The sequence below is a fragment of the Paroedura picta genome, chromosome 2 (genome assembly GCF_049243985.1).
Source record: "Paroedura picta isolate Pp20150507F chromosome 2, Ppicta_v3.0, whole genome shotgun sequence".
In the NCBI taxonomy this organism is placed as follows: domain Eukaryota; kingdom Metazoa; phylum Chordata; class Lepidosauria; order Squamata; family Gekkonidae; genus Paroedura; species Paroedura picta.
The window spans coordinates 119,513,324-119,533,960 of record NC_135370.1 but is presented as its reverse complement, the minus strand read 5'-3'; the positions used below and the strand labels follow the sequence as shown (position 1 = coordinate 119,533,960).

The following is a 20,637-nucleotide window of genomic DNA, read 5'->3' as shown; positions in this document are numbered from 1 at the left end:
ATGACATCTTGTGAATTTGATGTCTCTGTTGATACAGCCCAAGACTGCATTTGCCTTCTTTACAGCCACATCATACTGTTTGCTCATATTTAGCTTACAGTCCACAAATACCCCAAGATCACATTCACATACACTGCTCCCCAGAAGTGTATCTCCCATCCAGTATGCTTGCTTATCATTTTTATGACCCATATATAGAACTCTGCACTTCTCCTTACTGAATTGCATCTTGTTCTCATTTGCCCATTTTTCCAGCGTGTTCAGATCTCATTGTCACAAGTTTCAGAATGCTATCTGCTCTTGTCAACTTCCTACCACTATCCTGTCCCTAGCATCTTTTCCCCTTTATATGTGCAGGACTGCTTCAAGAGCAAATTTGCCCCCTACAGAGACTGGACATCCATGAAGGGAAAAGCATATAACCATTATATTGATTGTACAGGCTCCCGTTTCACTTCATGTTAACGCATCGGCATCTATGAGGCTGCAGTTGAATGCAGCTGTTGAGCAAACATAAAGACAGAAAAAGAAACCACAATATTACAATTGACAGATGGGAAAAATACAAAGAGGGCATTAGGTGAGAATATAGATGCCACAAATCAATTCTTTAAGCCAGTTTTGGGACTTAATTCATGATTGCCATGGAGACCATTAAAAAGGTTGCCCAGTACGCAATAAAGAAGGCATTTGAAACTTGCATAAACACGGAAGGTGCTCTAAAATTAAAGTTATGGCTGCACACCAGATGATAGATTTGTGATCCTCTCTCATCTCTTTACATATATTGTGAAGATAAACAAAGTAGGGTATGGTTTCTAGCTTGGGATTGCACTGCATGTGGCCTTTTCATGTCATGAATCCCCTCACAGGGCTATTTGTCCTCCTGTGGAAAATGTAAAGGTATCCTACATTTCCCCAGTTGGGGTAAACTGTGGCTTTGAAAAGGAGGGTGGGATTGTGATTTATATTAGGAAAACTAGTACAGTGGGAAAGGTCTGATCCCCAATAACATAACCCAAACTATTGGCTGCATTTACAATAACAGTACAGAGAGGATCACTGTTCAGCTTGTTGACTGATTTGGAGGGAATAGTGATACAGAGCAGCAGAGAAAAGTAGAACATCTGAGACCTTTGGCTGCTGACAAACTTCAAGGCCCATATATTTGCAGGAATTTCATTCCTGGTAAATGCCACGAGTATTAAAACCCTATTTTGAGCATGTCTCTGGGCATACATTATTATATATGGTTCTGTATGTAGGTGAGAGAAGAGTAGAACTCTGGTCAATATCTCCTCAAATTTCTAAGATCAGGGAGGAGAAATACAAACAGTTGCTGCTGCAGTCATCTTCCCAATCTGACATAGCATGAATCCCAAAATAATGTTCTGGTGGTAGATGGCAATACTAAATCTGAAGAACTGATTATAAATAGAGGATTGAAAATTCCTTCTTTTCTAGGAAGGTATGAATACGAAACATCTGCTTTATAGTTAATGCAAGATACACATTCATGCTGATCCAACTTATGGCAACATCAATGCAATTAACTCACCTGGACTGACTACCACACCAACCTATTTCAATGATGGTCCAATTCAATATATTATGGGAACCTCATCTAGCTGTTTCAGGAATTACCCAAAACATTAATTTTTCAACCAACTATTGACTTAACCGGAGGTTCTTTGCAGTTGTCTATAGAACACAAGGACATCCTAACAAGGATGCTTAAAAACCATATACTTAATTATACAATGGAGACACTATTGTCAAGTGCTGCCCATTTTGTATTTTTGTGTGCCAGTTTGCCTGAAGTATTCTTCTAGTGCTGGTCCTCACACAGATCCTTGACTAACCTGTGTCATCCCTGGATCCCATTCCCATGGAGAAATGCCACTGCAAATTCAGTTATACAGAACAGGTCAAAACCTTTCCCAGGGCATTGCTAAATGGTGGGTGGAAGAAAGCCACTAAGGCAGATCGTGAGGAAAGGCTCGCTGTGAAACCAGTCAGCCTGCTGTGAGCATGTTTGCTTTTTATTTAAGTATGTTAAACAGGCTTAAGCAATGCTGGGAATGTATCGTAAGCTGCAATCTGAAGACATAATTACACACAGATGGAAGATGTAGGAACAGAAGGTGACTACGTGGGGCTGAAAATCCTCTTCAGAGCTGAGCAAAAACAAGAGTGCAAAACAAGATATCCTTATCCATTGTTCGTCTTAATATTTGTGAAACAGCCCTGGGGGTGGAGAGTGTCCTGGCTGTCTGAGTTGGAATAGGGCTAATGAGGGTGCAGCCAGCTTTGCTGGCTGATTGGCTCTGCATCTACAGCTCCCACCCTCCCTCCCTGGACACTAGCCACTGTGCTCTCAGACGCTGCAGGAACCAGCGTGTGAGAGAGTGACACACAGACACAGAGAGCCTTGCCAAACCACAAACCAGTCCTGATTACCTGCTATGGCTCCTGCTGCAAAGGAAAGAGAAACAGAGATAGAGAGAGCCGCCCAAACGAGCCCTCATTCTCTGCTACAAACAGCCCTATGGCTCCTGCTGCAATGGGGAGAGAGAGATCTGCGCCTTCCGGTGTCTCCTGGGTCCTAGCACCCACTGCATGCCTGGTTGCATTGGGCTTTCTTGCTAGTATACAAATAAATCTCAAAAAATGATAGACACCTGCACCAACTAAAACAACACATGCATATTATGTTTCATTTTGATGTGCTACAGTGCTATTTTATAGACTATAATTCAACTGTTTTTGTACGTATAAGTTTTTGTCTTTATAGATAGATTGAAGAATGTTATATTAATGATGTGAGCTACCCTGAGCCCTGTGGCCCATGGGAGGGATGGGATATAAATTTAAGAACAAATAAATACTAAAATGCATTTAAAAACTATTTTGAAAGACAGTGGTAGCTGAGCAAATAAGAAATATAGTTGATATACGGATGTTCCAATAGCCAGAAGCTGGTGTGTGTTGAATCAATCAATGTCAGTTTTTTCACAGGTGCATTTTGAGAAAATATTTTTACAAATTATTTCTTTAACAAAGACAACAAAAAAGAACAAGGGACAAATCTTTCTCTCTCTCTCTGATCCATGCAGTATGAAAAGTTTCATTAATCCTAGTGACAAGAAACAATACATGAAGAATTTTACCACATGCAGTTCTTAGTTGTTTACATTATAAAATGTCCTTGTGATAAGATGCATGTTGGCAAAATCTCTAGGATGCTCAGATGCTCATTTCTGAACATAAAAGTAACATCATTCTTCTTTTAAAAAATCATCAAGCAAAACCAGGTGCTACACTTGTCCAACAGTTTTTATAGCACAGCTATTGTCTCACAGAGAATACATTTTGGGTCCTATAATGATGACAGAACAGGGTTGTAAAAAAGGCTGAGTGGATTTTGAGATTGAAAGCTCTTGTCCATTATTGGTTAAACAAAACTTTAAATTTGTTGACACTCACATGAGATAAAAACTGCATCCAGCTCACATTCTTTTCTTTGACACTCAACTGCTATGGGCATTTTCTGGCAATGCTATTCTACATGTTAATTATATTCTACTTCCCAACCCATGTTTAATTGTGAGTACAGTCTGTAGGTTTTAAGAACTATCATTTTAATAATGTGTGTTTTATGTTTTCTCAAAATTAACCCATGAGGAAACTGACATCAATTTGTTCAGTATGCATCAGCTTATGGTTACTGGGTTGTCAATGTATCACCTATATTTCTTACACTGGCAGCCACCACTGTCTTTTAAAAACCATTTTTAAAGATGTGATTCTTCAAAATGATACTCATGTCTATCATTCTTGTGTCTTGTTCATACAGATCCCCCAGACAAAATTTAGCTGAAATGTGAAGAAATTTATATTTCCAACAGCACTAATTGTTCTTTTGCTTTTTCTTACTTTCAAAAACAAGTAGTAAACTAGATTTTAAAAAGAGGCACATAGTATTGTCATCACACCTCACTAACCCTGGAAAACTTTCAACCATGTAAGGAAGGTCACTTGTAAAACAGAAATTAACAAAGAGGAACATCTTTTGTGTAAATGTACCACTGTTACTGACACAATTTCATATTCTGATGTGTATTTATGGTGGGCAAAATTCACCAGCGCAAAAGTGAAATGGCACATGTAAACACAAATTCTAACTGGTTCAAGCCTGAGGAAGAGTGCTTGCACTCAAAAGCTCACACCTGGAATCAATCTGTTTTGGTCTACAGGTGCCACTGGACACTGATTTTGTTTTGTTGTGGTTCAAGCCTCAGTTTGGGAACCTTTATATAAAAGACTTGCCTGGATATATTTGGAGCTCCTTCACTATTATGAAGATTTAAATCACATATACAGATGACTAGTAGACACAATGGCCAATTTCTGGCCAATTCCAACCCCCAAAGATCATCAATATTAGAAGTTGTATTCAGAAGAATGTTTATTTCACATTCTTAAAAAAAAAAAAAAGAACAGAACAGAACAAAAGTGTCCACACCATTTCACAAATTCAAAGTTCTCTCATTAGCAGGGGAAGGACAAGATGACCTGAAGTGTTGCCCACCTTTGTAGTCTATAAAGAAAAAGGAACACCACACATAAGAGCAATGCAGTGGAGACAATATAAATAAGGAACATCCTAATATTAGAAAGATTAGACCACCTCTGCGTTGTCTAATGCCTTTTGGTATGTCCTGAATGTATCTGCTGACTCACAAAGGATGGAAAGCAGAAATCAATATACTCTCAAGCTAGCACCAAACTAGCAAAAATCACATTTGAAACATCATTTCTAGGAACTATTTGGGTAGGCTTTCCATTTCCCTCCCATGAAAAGCCATATAAGCCAACAAAGCAGCTACTGGTATCATTCTAAATATATACGTAAAACATTTTTTAAAAATCAAAATTTTACCACATCAGCCACAGGAATGTGGGACATACGTCTTTACCTGGCACTATGATCAGCAAACAGACACTGCTGCATTTAGTAATCAGAGGCTACCCACAACGGAGAGTGTGCTATGCATGATCCAAAAATAAGCTACAGCCAAGTAATTTAAGAATAGTGAATAGCCAAGCTGGTATTGGACTTCCAGGTTCCTTTCATTTTGTGTTCTGAATAAAGTATAAGTGTTAACATGCAAGAATGTCTTTGATATATTTGTATACTGTTCCTCCTAAGGAGGATCAAAGTGGGTTCCAGTCATAAATACAACATACAAAAATGAAAACTACCATCCTAAAAACAATTACAAGTGCCAATGTAAAAATCACATTTAGTCAAAGGTGCTTATAAAAAACTTTTTTCTGAATTGCAGCAGGGATGGTACTGCCTTCATCACAGCTTTAACATTTAATTTTGAAGACTTCTGGTCTTCACTTTGCACTGCTGTCTTTAAACAGGAAGCTAGAACTGCAGGCACTGTTTTTACTGCATCTGCTATGTTTTAATATGTTCTCTGTAATCCATTTTTATTGCGTTGCTGGTTGCATGTTCTTACTGCTCCAAGTATCAATCCACTTGGAGTACCAGGGAGACTATAAATGAAAAACAAAAATGGTCTGCAGAAACACAGTACCGGTTTTGGCTTCAAAATTACTTCCCAAGCCCTTTCTAAAATAAGCATACATGTACATTCTTATTCAGCAAGGAAAGGTTAAGCTTATTACTAATTATTCTTTATTAAATTTCCCATTGTATTTTCTAAATCAATAGATGGAGGCATAAACATAAAGTAATGGTAATCCTGTCCTCATGCTCTTTGTAGAGGGGATCTCTGGAGAACCAGATAATGAGGGGAAACAGAGTTTTTATCCAGACAGTTAGAAGGGAAAATACCATCTCAGGTTCAAATCTCTACCCTGCTATAGAAGCTTGCTGGCTGACTTAGGGCTAGTCATTCTCTCGTCCTAACCTACATCACAGGGTTGTTGTGGGGATAAATGGAGGAAGGACTGCATGAGCCTCCCATCAGGCAAAAAAAAAAAAGGGGGGGGGAGGGGGATATAAATATGTAAATAAATAAAAATAGACAAAATCTGATTATCAATGAGAGGAACAATCCAATTTCTGGTAGGAAATATTATAGAAAAAGGTTATTATCTTGGGGATTTTTTCAGTAGCTGCTTACCACTGCAGGATGAGGTGGTGATGTTGTACAAAAACGGATAGAACTGCAAGCAGCGGATTAGCTTCAGGCTCTTCTCACACTCCAGACACTCAGTGGTAAGGTCCAGGGCATGCCTGAAAGCCTGCAATGCACCGCTAACATTCTTCAGAGACAAGCAAGCATTTCCTAAGCTCAAGAAAGTCAGCGGCTAAAAAAGAAAAGGAAACTTACATCAGCATAGACAGAAACAAAGGCCAGAATTGTTCACATGTACTCCTCAATGTATGATCAGGCTTTTAGGTTCCCCAAATGTCAGTTGGAAAAATGCTCCAAAGCCTTTTAACAAACCAACAGTATTAGGTTTTACCCCTTCAGCTGTTCATGAACCAAAAGTAATTGAGAATTTTACAACATTTAATATTCCCTATTCTGGTTTAAAATGTAAACACACATAGTAAACTGTAAACATCAATGCAGTCCTGAATGCTGCCTATAAATCAAAATTATAAATATACTATTACGAAGCTCCAACACGCAGGAGGAATAATATGCATCCTCCTTACAATAATGAGGTATTACCAATAATCCATTTGAACAATTGTGCCCTAATTTGTTACTATGATGGAGTGATGATGATGATGATGTGTCTGACCCTCGGTGATTTTATATGAAAGTTGTCGCCATATGTTTCTGTCAATGACTGCTTCTTTTAGTTGGTTCATGGTCATCCCTGTGTCGGCTTTGATCATGTTGAGCCAGTGGATCTTTTGGTGACCATGTTTCCTTTTGCTACTGATCATGCCGAGCATTAATGATTTTTCTAACAAGTTTGATCGTATGATATGTCTGAAGTGAACTTTAGCTGTAATATCTTGCTTTCTAATAACGTAGTTGGTTTGCTCCTCTCTAAAGCTATCTTGTTGGTAACTTTGGCTGTCCATGGTATTCACAGCATACCAACACCATAATTCGAAAGGATCTATTCTCCTCCTGTCTTCTTTCTTCAGGGTCCAGCTTTTGCATCCATAGCTTGTTATGGGGAAGAAAATGGCACTGACTAGTCGGCACTTTGTAGTAAGGCTGATATTTTGCTTTTTTCATATTTGGTTCATGCTTAACATTGCGTTTCAGCACAGTATTATTTGCTGTTTGATTTCACGGCTACATTCACCACTTTGAGTGATCATAGAGCCATGAATGATGAAATCATCAATACATTCTATGTTCTCATTGTCAATTGTGACTTTGGTGCTACTGCCAGGAGTTGTCATGATCTTGGTCTTTTTGATATTTAGGTATAGTCCCATCTTTTCACTTTCTTCTTTTAATCTCTTTATCAGGGTCTTTAGATCACACTCTGATTCAGCAAGGAGTGTTGTATCATCTGCATAGCAGAGATTATTGATGTTACGACCTCCAATTTTGACTCCAATTGTAGATTCTTACTGATTAAGCTTCCGCATAATTACCTCTGCATTAAGGTTAAAAAGAAAGGGTGATAAGATACACCCTTGTCTCACTCCTTGACTGACCTTGAATCAATCAGTGTCTCCATATACTGTTTGTATTGTGGCCTCCTGCTTGGTGTACAATGAACTGACGAGGTGCGTTAAGTGGAACGACACTCCCAATTCATGTAAGGCATCCAATAGTTTCTTGTAATCAACACATTCAAACACTTTAGAATAATCAACACATAGATAGATGGAATACTGTGTGCAGTTCTGGAGGCCTCCCTTCAAGAAGGACGTAGATAACATTGAAAGGGTAGAGGAGAGCGACGAGGATGATCTGGGGCCAAGGGCCTAACTATGAAGATAGGTTGAGGGACTTGGGAATGTTCAGCCTGGAGAAAAGGAGGTTGAGAGGGAACATGATAGCCCTCTTTAAGTATTTGAAAGGTTGTCAGGGCAGGATGCTGTTCCCATTGGCTGCAGAGGAAAGGACACACAGTAATGGGTTTAAACTATAAGTACAACGATATAGGCTAGATATCAGGAAAAAAATTTTTCACAGTCAGAGTAGTTCAGCAGTGGAATAGGCTGCCTGAGGAGGTGGTGAGCTCCCCCTCACTGGCAGTCTTCAAGCAAAGATACACACTTTTCTTGGATGCTTTAGGATGCTTAGGGCTGATCCTGCGTTGAGCAGGGGGTTGGGCTTGATGGCCTGTATGGCCCCTTCCAACTCTATGATTCTATGGCCTTTTGATATTCATGGTTTTTTTCAAGAATCCAACGCAAATTTGCAATGTGGTCTTGGGTGCCGCAACCATTTCGAAAACCAACCTAGACATCTGGTAGCTGAGCATCAATGGTTGATTTGAGACGGTTCTGAATGATCTTGAACAAGATTTTACTCGCATGGATGATGGAGAGCAGTGTTTTAAAGCTTGGAAGTACTGTAGAAACACCTGAAGGATTCTGAAGGATTAATTTTTCACAAAAACAGAGACCCTTAAGTGACAGGCTATTCCACGATGTTTGAATGGTAATCAGCTGTGTGTGTGTGTGTGAGAGAGAGAGAGACAGCAAGACTGAATTCTGAGGAGGAGAACTAATTTGGAATTCAGCCCTGACTGAGTGCAATTTAACATAGATAGGAGAACTGGGGAAAGCTGGCAAGGACTATTGGGTAGTTAGACAGAGATCCTCATTCAGGCCAAAGAAAGGGGAAAGATCTTCTAATGAGACAAAAAATTCACTACCCAAACACAGAATTAACTCTGAAGAGTGCAGAGATTCCTGGTTTGGTATGGTTAGAAAAGGCCTTTAGATAATTTAAGAGTCAATTAAAGAGATGTATTGGTGTTTCAAGAGAAGGGGTTTGGGTACTGGAAAGATAGTACCAGCCTTCTGGAAACCAAAACACTCAGAGAATATTCCAAAAAAGGTGTGCTGCAGTGTCTGGAAGACACTAGAACAAAAGCCTCTATCAAAGATTTTAAGAATAGCTTTAAAAACTCTCATTAGCCTGAAACATAAGAACTAAAGTCCATGCATGTACTAGTTTACCTCAGAAATCTCAGCCTCTGATTTCACCAGACCTCCTATGTTGAATAAAATATTTTGTTAATTTTGAATATAAAAATGTCTTGAGTACCATTTAAGTTAAAGGGATTCCCTTAGGTTTCTTGGGATAGCAAACAGCAAAAATAGTACAGTTCGACAGGATGGGGCAGCCAGAGTTTTTCAGCGAAGAAGAAAATACATCTGTAGGGTGGCTCAGTCAGAAGAAAAATGGAAGGAAAATCTAGCCTCAGAGGGAGGGAATATGGGCAGGGGAGTCATATTTAAATATAGACTCTAGCTCTCTGATACACTAAAATCAGTGCCCAAATAGGCACAAATAGGCTGGTCCTGACCCTCACTTATGTATCCCAACAGTAGCCTCTTGTCCAGAGTCTAAATTGCACATAAAAACTATCAGATGCTGTTGCACACCCATATCTTTTAAAACCAACCCAAGCTGCTACTTTTCAAAGCAGCTCAAAACCTCTGTATCTTGATCAGCACTGGGGTCTTCCTCAAACTTCCTCATTCTGGAAGAGTAAATAGGGAGGCCATTGTGCATTCTATAAGAGAGCAAGGGAAATGTGGAAGGCAAGAAAGATATGAGAGTAGGTGAAACTGCCAAGAGCTAAGAAACTCCCAGCTAAAATCAGCACTCCTAGAACTTGACAAATCACTATTTATAGCTTCTTTCAGAAGGCTGAGCATTGGACAGTGGCTTAATTTCATGATATGATTTATCTACATGGAGAGCTAATCATTCATGGAAGAAACTACACTGCAAACATACAACATGAGGCAGTTACTTCAGCTTCACTACATACAAATGGTCAATACTAGCATAGAAAAACTTTAGGGTCTAAATCTAACAAACTAGCAAAATTATCATTTTTGACTCTTGAATGGCTTAAAAACTAACAAAATGGGATAAGGAAATGAGTTTCTCTCTTGATGCACTTCACAGCAAAAACCTCACCTCTGAGCCATTGATGGCTAAAGCTTTTCGCAGAAGCTTGCTGGCATCCAGGTGAAGACCATAGTGAATCAGAAGATTTGCTAGATTGACTAAGGGAATATCTTGGAATTCATGCGGAGCCAGGTTCAATGCTTTCCGTAAGCAGGTGAAGGCAAATGTGCCATTTCCAAATGCACGCCAATAAAGGCCAGCTTCATTGAGCACTAGCCATAAAGGATCCCTTGCCTGAAATTAAAAAAAAAAAAAACAGATCAGAGAAGTGGGAGAAAGGTTATACATAGAATCTTCACCCTTTCCTTTGCAGTATTAGTGGTTAAGCACTTTTTTAGATGCAACAGCTACTCAACTATGGAAGATACTGAGAAATTATCAGCAGAGGGCCTTACACACATGAAACAAAACTGTCCACTCTTAACAGAACCCATCTATATTAAAACCAGTTCCCAAAATTCCACTCCATAATGACACAGTCTAATATGACCAAGAAATAGAACACAGGTAATAAAGAGAGAAATAGAATTGATTATAAATTACACAAATCACAGGGAGAAGTTTTAACTCATTTAGCAATGGGATCCCTAAATACACATCTTTATTTTCTCTTGTACTATTATTCATTCTATAGGGAAAATAAAGCCTTGTTCTTGGTCACGGCATTGCAATAGGGACAAAGCCTGCCCTTAAAATAGTTTTTACCTAGACTGGAAGAACTGGAGAAGGATAGATGTAAGAATAACTAATTTGACAGGTGTCTCTGAATGCTCGGATGTTGTTGACAGAAGCTGTTTTACTGGAAATGGCTGTTTTTCATGAACTACCAGAGAGCTAGGCAAGATTTCAGTGTGCCTTTTGTAAGTCATGACTTCTTTGGGTAGTAAAAAGTTCCAGCTCTTCAAGACTGATAACAAGGAAAAGATCTGATGGGAATCTATGAGACAAATTATGACTGTGGATTGGAACAAATTCCACAAATCCAGTAGAACTCATATTTCATTGAGAAAGCATATTTCATTGAGAAAGCAAGAATTCTTACAATTTTAACTTGTTTTGCAGCATGACCACATAATCTCCTTCAAAATTATTTTTCAGCTAAATTGAACCAATGGTAAAGCCTTATATGAGCTGGGGGAACTTTGTTTTGGGATCAATAAAGAAGATACACAGTTAATCTAGAAATGGTAATTTTTTAATGTAAAAAAGATTATTTGTGATTTGCAATACTGGAAACAGAAAAAAAGAGATTCCAATGTTATTGTGCTTTTAGAATTTGATTTGACATATTTTGATATTTGTAGACTGTCAGTGCCAAAGGGCAAAATAGTCAACGTTTTGTAGATGCATTTCTGTATTTCTTTAAAACAAAAAAATCATTTCCACACTGGCAATAGATTACATTTCTTATAGCATCTCTTTGTAGCCTGGAAACTAAGGTAAATTCAGGGCAATGGGGACAAGTCCAGGTTAAAAAAGCAGGTCTGTTCCTGCTTCCTTGTTCTGCCTAAAACAGATGAGAGAGCAGGTTGTAGACAAGTGCTGTGTGGTTGGAGAAAAGATGACCTCCATCTCTCTGCCATCTTAGCAGGACTTCTGCCAATAAAATATAAAAGGCACTGCAGACATAGCTGACTTTGTCAAACTCACTGTCAAAAAAGGGTAATCCTGGGACCCAGAATAAGTTTATTTTCTTCTATTTCTTAACTAACAACAGGATCTTTCAATGTGTTTTAGGAACACTGGACCACAGCTGCTTTTGATAAAGTCTTGACATTACAAGCCAGGAAAAACAGAAATGATTCCAAGAATGATCACAATCAGACCGTTTCTGCACCGAGGACTCACCTAGCCATCATTTTGCCCTGACTCCAGTTGTTTTGGTTTGGGAATGCTCCCCGGGCTGTTTTTGATTTCTGCATTTAGGCTTTCCTCATTGTCCAGGCTGCAATTCATCATTTGCTTTCCACATTGGAGTGGGAAGCATAATGCTTTCATTTGGATTTTCATGCTGGCTGCCACTTTGAGTGTTTGGGCATGCTTCTTCCCTCTCCCCCCACCATGGGAAAAGTGTCCTAGCATTCAGCTCTTCCATATGCCCCGTGTCCTTCCCATCCACCCCCCTCCCCTCATTCTAAATTCCCTCAATTGGCTGCCCCCTTCCACCCAAGGTGTTTTAAAAACAAAACAAGGTGATTACAATGCTAGGGCAGGGCAGGTGCATACTTCATACTTACTGGAACCCAGTTCCCAGGCAGTACAAGAATGTATTTGTAATCCAAGTTGAAGCACTCCATTCACACAAATATGCTGCCCCATCATGGCACGGACTAATAATCTTAGGTGGGAAAGCCTAGCCAGCCCCGACCCATGCCCTACTAGTTTCTGGTTCAAAAAGTGAGAACTGGATTTCTGAGCATTTCTCTAATCTGGAGAACTGGGTTTGGCTCCTCACCTCCTCCACATGAAATCAGCTGGATGACCTTGGGATGTTCACAGCTCCTACAGCCCCACTCCACCTCTCAGGGTGTCTGTTGTGGGGAGAGGAAGGGAAAGATGTTCCCAAAGATGGGACTCCTTTGGATAGTAAAATGCAAGATATAAAAAAAACCAGCAGTTTTTCTTCTGAAACTGATGGGATTTGAAGGGTATAACAACTTTGGAGTGTACCATTTATGTAGCACTGTATATTTTCTTTACTCTGGCCAGTATTTAATACTGGCAACAGCGACATTTTATGAAATTTTACTCAATTGCTTCATCTGTTGAAACTGCAGGTCAGATAAACATAGCAATGTTATTGCTACGGAGTAAGAGGAACAGGCCTGTCATCTGCTGCTCCACAGCTTTCTGTATCCCCAGATGGCTCAGCCGTCAATATATTTTCAATTATGCCACAACTTGCTTGACATGAGTTATGCTGCACTACAGATATTAAATTATTTATTTGCAGGTACTGCGTTAGTTCCTTTAGATCTGTTTTGCTAATGTTGGTGTTTTCCTCTGGGACAAGAAGCTTTGGTCTCCCCTAAGATGTTCTGCTACCAGTGGAATAACTTAATCATTTATTTAGTTCATTTATAACCCGCCTTTCTCCACCAAAAGAAACTCAAATTGGCTTACATTGTTCTTTTCTCCATTATTTAATCCTTACAACCCTATGAGATAGCCTCTTGTGGGGGAAGCCTCCTTGCAGAATCCAACCCTCTGGACATGAGTAAGGAAGAACATACTTTTATTTTAGCTTTACTGCATGGCCTCAATAATTTTCATGCACGGAGGCCGTAAAATTTGATGTGGTGAGATTTCTATTCCATCCTGATGATTTATTATTTAAATGGAAAGAAATAAGTAGAATGCATTAAATTACAAAAACGACACAGCAGGATGTGAAGCAACATGGATGAGCAGGAAAAGTGTATCTTTCCCAGGCTAGGGCAACAAACCAATGTCCCCCACAACTGAAGACATGGCAGGATGCTGCTCCACTAGCCAATCCTGACAGATACTTGCTTAGATCACGGTGCTCATGGGCTCTGACAATAATAATATATTGTATAAAAGAGGTAACCAAAAAGTCCACATTGCAGTAACTAAGTGGGTATTTACCTGTACAATGGCATGATGGATAAATGATCCTATTTGCTGCTGGGAAGACAAGTGATTGTTGACCCGAGAGTACAAGATCTGGATAATACAAAAAGAACACAGTAAATTCTAATCAGAAGTATAAATGTTACTCAAAAAAGCCAGCTTGGCTATTGACTTACTGCCCTGAAAGAGGGCCAGATTTTTATCACAACGTAAAAGGCTCACAGAGTATATACTGTGGCTAAGATGGCAAGACTCCACTGGGGGGGGGGGGGGAGGCAGGACACAAACTGCTAAATTATTTTCATAAGCTTGCTATAGATGCAGTCTAACTTAGAGAACAAAATAATATAAGAGGCAGAGAATGGTTTATGATGCTTCTGTAACAGCAGAACAGACAGCGAGGAAGGAGATGGATAGAGGATCCCATGGAGAGCACACATAGGAGCAGTTCTCCTGCAGCTACACTGGTTGCTGGTTGAGTTCCGGATCAGGTGTAAGATGAGGTTTTTAACCTTCAAGGCCTTATACAGTCCGGGACCTTTGTACCTGAGGGACTGCCTTTCTGAATACACCCCCAGAGAGCTCTTTGTTCAGCAAATTCAAGCTTGCTGGTGATCCCCGCCCCCAGAAAGGTGTTTTGTCTTTACAAGAGCATTTATTTAACCTTTTAAAGTGTTCAAATTGCTTCATATACACAAACTTGCTGCAATCCTTACAGACAATTTGGTAAAATAGGTTAAATTTAATTATCTCCATATTGCAGATTGGTGGGTGAACTTGAGATATAGTGCCTAACAGCAAAGGAGAGATTTGAGTCAGGGGCTTCCTAATTTGTATCTCAGCCTTTTAGCTATTATACTAACTCACAATGAGTTAATTTAATAAGCTTGCAGAAGGTGAGAGAATAAATTAATTTATATAAACTGTGTGAGTCAAAGAAATATATCTAGTCTCAACCAGAGCCAGGTCGCTTTCAGTCCTGGCCCCTCCCTACTTGGTGGAATGAACTCCTGGAAGTGATCCAGGCCCTGTCTGAGCTGGTACAGTTTCACGGGGCCTCTAAAATGGAGCTCTTCCGCCAAGCCATTGGTTGAGGCCAGTGAACTGTTAACATCTATGGGCCCCCGATCAGAACTCCCCATCAGAAATGCCCAAAGGAGAACATCTGGGATTAGCTGGAATTAATCTGCCCAGATAGCTGCTTATTTATGGTTTAAAATTTAAATTCTTTTAAGAGCCAGCTTGGTGTAGTGGTTAGGAGTGCAAAGTGGGAGGACCTCATTTAACAATGTTCCAAGACTGGAAACCGCTATTTGCAGGATAAATTACATTGAAAATGTACACATTTCTTACTTGCTTTGCATGACTGTCTGGCATATTTGCTTTCAGGTCCAGATGACTGTCTAGTTCTTTGAACGAGTAGAATGAGTCTGCAACATGGGCATCAAAAATGGAAGAACAATCTGGCTCATAGAGATCTGTATCTTCACGGTCCTCTTCTGTACTGCCGAGCACTGAATGGAGCCTAACAATCACAGGAATCAACACACAAGTATACAATCAGACTGATTTCTACCACTTAGATCATGACTGTAGATTCAACAGAAGAACCAATGCTCCTTGTTATTTGCCAAAAAAAAAATACAGTAACTTCTACTTGGTGCCCTCTGGCATATCATATCATTGAATGCCCACAAGAAGAACACTGTATAGCACAAAACTACCCAGGCTTACTTGGAAGAACATATCTGTTAGTTCCACGATTTACTCACAAGTGTGAGTGAGATTAAAGCTAGTTAAGTTCTACTTTTTAGGTTGACCATATACTTACCTTTGTCCCCTGTTTTCTGGATGCAGGAAATAGGTTGGTAGCTCCTCTGAGGTGGGGATAGTTGCATAGGATTTCATACAATCTGATCTTTTAGGCCATAGAATATTCTGCTTTTCCTAGTCAAAGAAAGCAGAGATTTCCTTAAATTAAGAACGTTGTTAATTGTATTTCTCTTTTGATAGCTAGTTGCTGAGATAAGTTCTTCAAAATAGAGGCACCTTGAAAAATCAAAGTATTTAAATATACACAGTTTATGAAACTGAATGCATGGTCACGACAGTCGAATCCCAAAGTTTTTGCAGATACCGTTTCTGGGGTTTTGATCTGTATGAACCACTGCTGCAATCATAGCACTGCTTTATTCTGCACTGCATTGCAAGTTATAGCTGTAACAAAATGGGAGACTGGTGCATGGACTATAAAGGTTTAAATTGGAAAAGGAAGAGAATATATGTGGCAAGCCCCTTCACACAAAGCAGCTTATTTTGAGTTCCAATGTATTCTAAGATATCATTTCGCCAAGAAGATTTGCTCTTGTGTATACATATTGCTTGTTGTTATTATTATTATTATTATTTAGATTTATTTTCCGCCACTCCCAATAGGCTCGTGGTGGGTCACAGTAGTCTTGTCCCCATTAAAATACCCATTAAAAGACTTTAAAACAATCCCAACATGGCGGAAGCTCTCATTATTCCCACCCCTGCTATCAGAGCGGCAGGGAGGACTTGTTGTTTACTTCTGCTTTGAGAAACTAAGATAAATCTGAGATAAACAGAACAAAGGAACAAAATGGACGCCACTATACTGTTTCCAGGAGAAAAAAAGGGGGCTATTCTGCCCACTTACCCTGTAAGCATCAGAATCCAGACCCCATAAGGAGAACACAGAATGAACTAAAGGGGATGAACCCAAGGAATGGCTCAGGTCACTGTGGTTGGCATGAAGTTCAGAATTGATGGACATCATACTTGAAATTGAATCACTACCACCAAACTAAACCAAGAAAAAGCAGGATGAGATCTCTTTGAAATGAAAGCAGTTACCTTAAACATTTCCCACCATAAATACTGCATTCAGAAATACTAGCATTTTACATAACCTAATTTTAAGAAGCAAGTTTCAAGGTCACTTTATGGTTCTGAAATATCAGCAAAGCGTTGATATATTCAGGAACACAGCTGCATGGATACAAAGTTTTTGTTTTGGGTAATAAACAATTCCTTAGAAATCTTTATTTGGAGCTCTGAGGAAGCATCAGATTAGCGGTGTGCAGATAGTCTAAGAAAACTGCCACTGGTCTTCATAACATGGGAGAGGAACATGATCTGATTCGTCAAGGTTTCAGGCAAAAGCCTTGCTTGAGATCATCACAGGTCACACCTCTCCTACTGTTGCTCTTGAGAAATTCATGCCATTGACACAATGTAGTGAATGCTGCGCAAGTCATTGCATGGACGTTTTTTCACTTATCATATTCTGGAAACCAATAGCATGCTGAAGACTGAAAGCATTCTACTCCAGGTGAGCCAGGATTGTTTGGAACCATGAAAACCATGGCATCCTGGATTATTCTGGTTCAAGGAAAAACAATTCTGCCATATCTGGATTGATTCTCTTAAGGGGAATCTGTATATCTGTACAGCAAACCTCTGGGCCAGGGGATGATTTAGAACAACTTCTGCTTCTGTTTCCTGTCTTGAGCTAAGAAAAGTATCTAGGATTTTGGGTTATTGGCTGGTGATATGAAGAGATATAAAACTGGTTGCCCTAGGTGTCCAGCAATTCTTCAGAAAATCATCTTTTTCTTGACCTATTCCCACGGGGTCTGGATCTAGCTGTTCTTGGTGCTTATCTGCCATGTTGGGCTGAGGTGGCTGTGGCATCACTCCAGCCTGAGCAGTAGCAGAAGGGCTTCTATAGCAGGACTATATTACTTCCTGACTGTTGATACGGATGTTTGCCACAGTGCAGTTCCTTTATTGACTTCATTCAGATCCCACTATTCTCCCTAATGGTGACAGTCTCCCCTTCTCCTTCTTATCCTCACCACAACCCCATGAATCAGTTTAAGCTGAGAGCGTGTGATAGACTCATGATCACCCAGTGAGTTTCAGAGGATTCAAACCAGGGCTTCTCAGATCCTAGCATGACACTCTAAGAACCACACCATGTTAGCTCTTAACCTTGTCATCTAACATTTTTATCTCCCTTTTCTCTACTTGGTGTTTGAAAACTTTTATGGCTAGTCTGGTGACTTATGGCTTAGCCAGTACATGCTGTGCATTGGCTCTGCTGGAGACCACTTACCTTCAGCTATGGATTTGAGGCTGTAAGTCTCTCCCCCCCCCCCCCCCCCCCCCCGCCACAAAAGAAAAAAGACTTTTACTGGAACAGAATCTTTGAGTGAGCTGCCTAGTGGCAGATTTTGGAGCTGGAGTCACCAGAAGAAAAAAAAACAATGAACTTCTGGCTCAAAGGAGAAAGACCTGAAGCCAGTGTTTTTGGGCTATATTGCCCTGAAGAGGAATATATTGAAGGCAGATCCTTGGGATGTGTTGAGGTAGGGAATCATGAGGCCCTTGGGTTTTTGCAAGGATCAGATGCACTTTGGCCTTTTGGAGTACATGAATGGCCACTTGCAACTTGTCATGGCTGATAAGGAACTTCGGAGCTTTAGATAATGAATGTGGGACATCCTGGTTCCCTTGCTGATGGGAGAAATCCTATTAACTGTGGGAGTCAGGGTGAAGTTTGAAGGAACTGCTTCCCTACAGAATTATTGCTGATTACTCTGATGGCCCTTGGAGTGACCCACACTTTGCAGAGTGCTTCCTTAAATAATTCCCGGAATCACTTGCAATGACGCCTTCATTTTGGCTAGACACTGGAATTTCCTTTGGGCTTGGGGATGGATTCCTGACACTGTTCAGTAAGGTCAGCTGCATATATCTGAAGAGGAAACGGTAGGAAAAACTTGCTGGGACCTAGGTTTTATCGGCTGGACATTATCACAGATCTTGGTGAAGTCACTGGAAGACACTGCTCTGAGCTTCCACAAGCTGTCCTTTTGCCATTGTGGCAGAAGATAGGTCTCTAGGCATCTTCAGAAGCCACGTGTGAATGTCTTCAGCTGAGACGAGCATGATTTCAGTGTTATATCCCTCCCACTTAGGGCAGAGGTCCTCAATAGAAACTTGGAGGACAGGGAATAGATTCCACCATGAAATCATTGCAATAGGATACTGGAGCCAATTAGGAGGCTGCAAGTCAAGTATCCTCCTATGATGGAGGCAATTGTCTCTGAATGGATACTCCTCCTGCAGGCATAAAGATGATGCCTCCAGTAAGGCAGAGGAAAGCCAGGTCTGGTCCTTTGCTTTTGGATGAGATGCTCTGTTGAAGAATTGATTGAGTGCTGGGGAGCTCAATAGCAGGCATCATACTGGGGATTACTGCCTTAGGAAGAGAGGTGGAGCTGTTGAACAGGAGGCGAGAAAGTAAAGCTCTCTATGACTGTTTATGCACTGGGGGTTCCAGGCTGGACTGCAGGCTGGTGTTTTAGTCGTGGCAGGTTGCCCCACCTCTTCCTGCACCCACATGGGAGAGCATTTGGTCCAGTGCACTTCATCCGCCCCTGATTTCAGCTCCTGCACGGGAGCTGGGGCAGTGAAGTTCCCAGTGTGTAAATGGTCTAAATGTCCTGCTTCCATGGAGCAGAAGGGAATGTGTTGGTGATATGACTGCCATCCCAAACAGGACTGTGCAAGATATTGAGGATAGCTGCTGGCAGGAGTAACTCTCACAAGGATACCAAGTTCCAACGATGGAAGAAAAAGGGAGCCAGAAAGTGATTTCAGCTCAGCATCTTTTTAACATTTTCATTTTGGACAACAACAGATTTCTTAACCAAGGGGGCATGGGAGACAGTTCAGCCTTTATGACAGAGAAAAGAAGATCTGTTTTCTTGGGAACAGCTTAAATACAGTTTTATGCAATGGACACTATTATTTTCAATTCCAAATAAAGTAGAATGCCTACCTTTACATTTAAGCCATTGTACGCTGAGCATAGTGTTATAGAACACTTCAAGGCAGCCTTAAAACCCAAAGGCAGGTACCTATTTCAGCTCCAAGAATTTTATAGATCATTCAGCAAAAATACCCATGCACTACAACAAACCTCAACATATTCAACATTTTCAAACATGTCTCCACGGTGATAGCGAACAGGTTGGTCCCACTGGCAATGTAAACTGTGCTGATGGTTGCCCAAGCGACAAATCTGATGGTTCCCTGCAGAATATAAACATAAAACAAAAGTTTGTATGTGATATGTTGCCCCACATCACTTAATGTTATGAAATATATAAATGCTCAACCCAAGTGTCCATAAAAAGAACGTATAATCTAATCAATAATGCTATTTCTGCATTAGTCCTTGAGCAAACTTCAAGGATCGTATTTCAGTTCATTTTCCAGTTGCGTGCATTCATAGCTAACAGACGTGGGATGCACCACTACAACAAAAGTTAATCTATATTAGAGAGGTAACTATTTCATATTTCACAGTTTCAAACCATTCCATGTCCTCATTGGCCACCATCTAAAGAAGTCAGTGACAAAACACTTGGGCATACACAGAAGGCAACTGCCCATCTTTCCCCCCAGTAGCTGTCCCAACTAGCTTGTTCTCCAGAGCTTGGAATTTCAGCAGCTTCATTACTTGGATAAGAAACCAAGGAAGGAAGGGGCTTCTATACACAGAAAGCAATGGCAAACTACCTCTGCGCTTCTCTTTCCTTGAAAACTCATGAGATGGAAATTCATGGGGTTGCTATGAGTCAGTTTTGACTCACAGGCACACTCTACCTGGATGTTCCAGGCAAGCCCAGTCTTATCAGATCGCAGAAGCAGGGACCCTAAGCAGGGTCACCCCTGCTTAGTACTCAGATGGGAGACTTCCAAGGAAGTCTAGGGTTGCTATGCAGAGGCAGGCAATGGCAAACAACCCCTGAACGTCTCTTGCTTGAAAATCTTACAAGTTCACTGTAAGTTGGCTGCAACTTGACAGTAGAAAAAGAGGGAAAAGGCAAGT

General features: G+C 40.4%; 1 protein-coding gene across 1 annotated transcript in view; it reads right to left on the bottom strand.

Annotated features, from left to right (window-relative positions):
- TTC17 (tetratricopeptide repeat domain 17) overlaps nucleotides 1-20,637 on the bottom strand; it is a 78,497-nt gene that overhangs the window by 32,846 nt on the left and 25,014 nt on the right. Inside the window, exons 10-16 of the mRNA XM_077322221.1 lie at nucleotides 19,723-19,835; nucleotides 16,390-16,536; nucleotides 15,541-15,656; nucleotides 15,063-15,234; nucleotides 13,725-13,802; nucleotides 10,125-10,349; nucleotides 6,162-6,348 (exon numbers count right to left, since the gene is read on the bottom strand). Coding sequence (XP_077178336.1) covers nucleotides 6,162-6,348; nucleotides 10,125-10,349; nucleotides 13,725-13,802; nucleotides 15,063-15,234; nucleotides 15,541-15,656; nucleotides 16,390-16,536; nucleotides 19,723-19,835 — 1,038 coding nt within the window. The remainder of the gene's footprint in view (nucleotides 1-6,161; nucleotides 6,349-10,124; nucleotides 10,350-13,724; nucleotides 13,803-15,062; nucleotides 15,235-15,540; nucleotides 15,657-16,389; nucleotides 16,537-19,722; nucleotides 19,836-20,637) is intronic.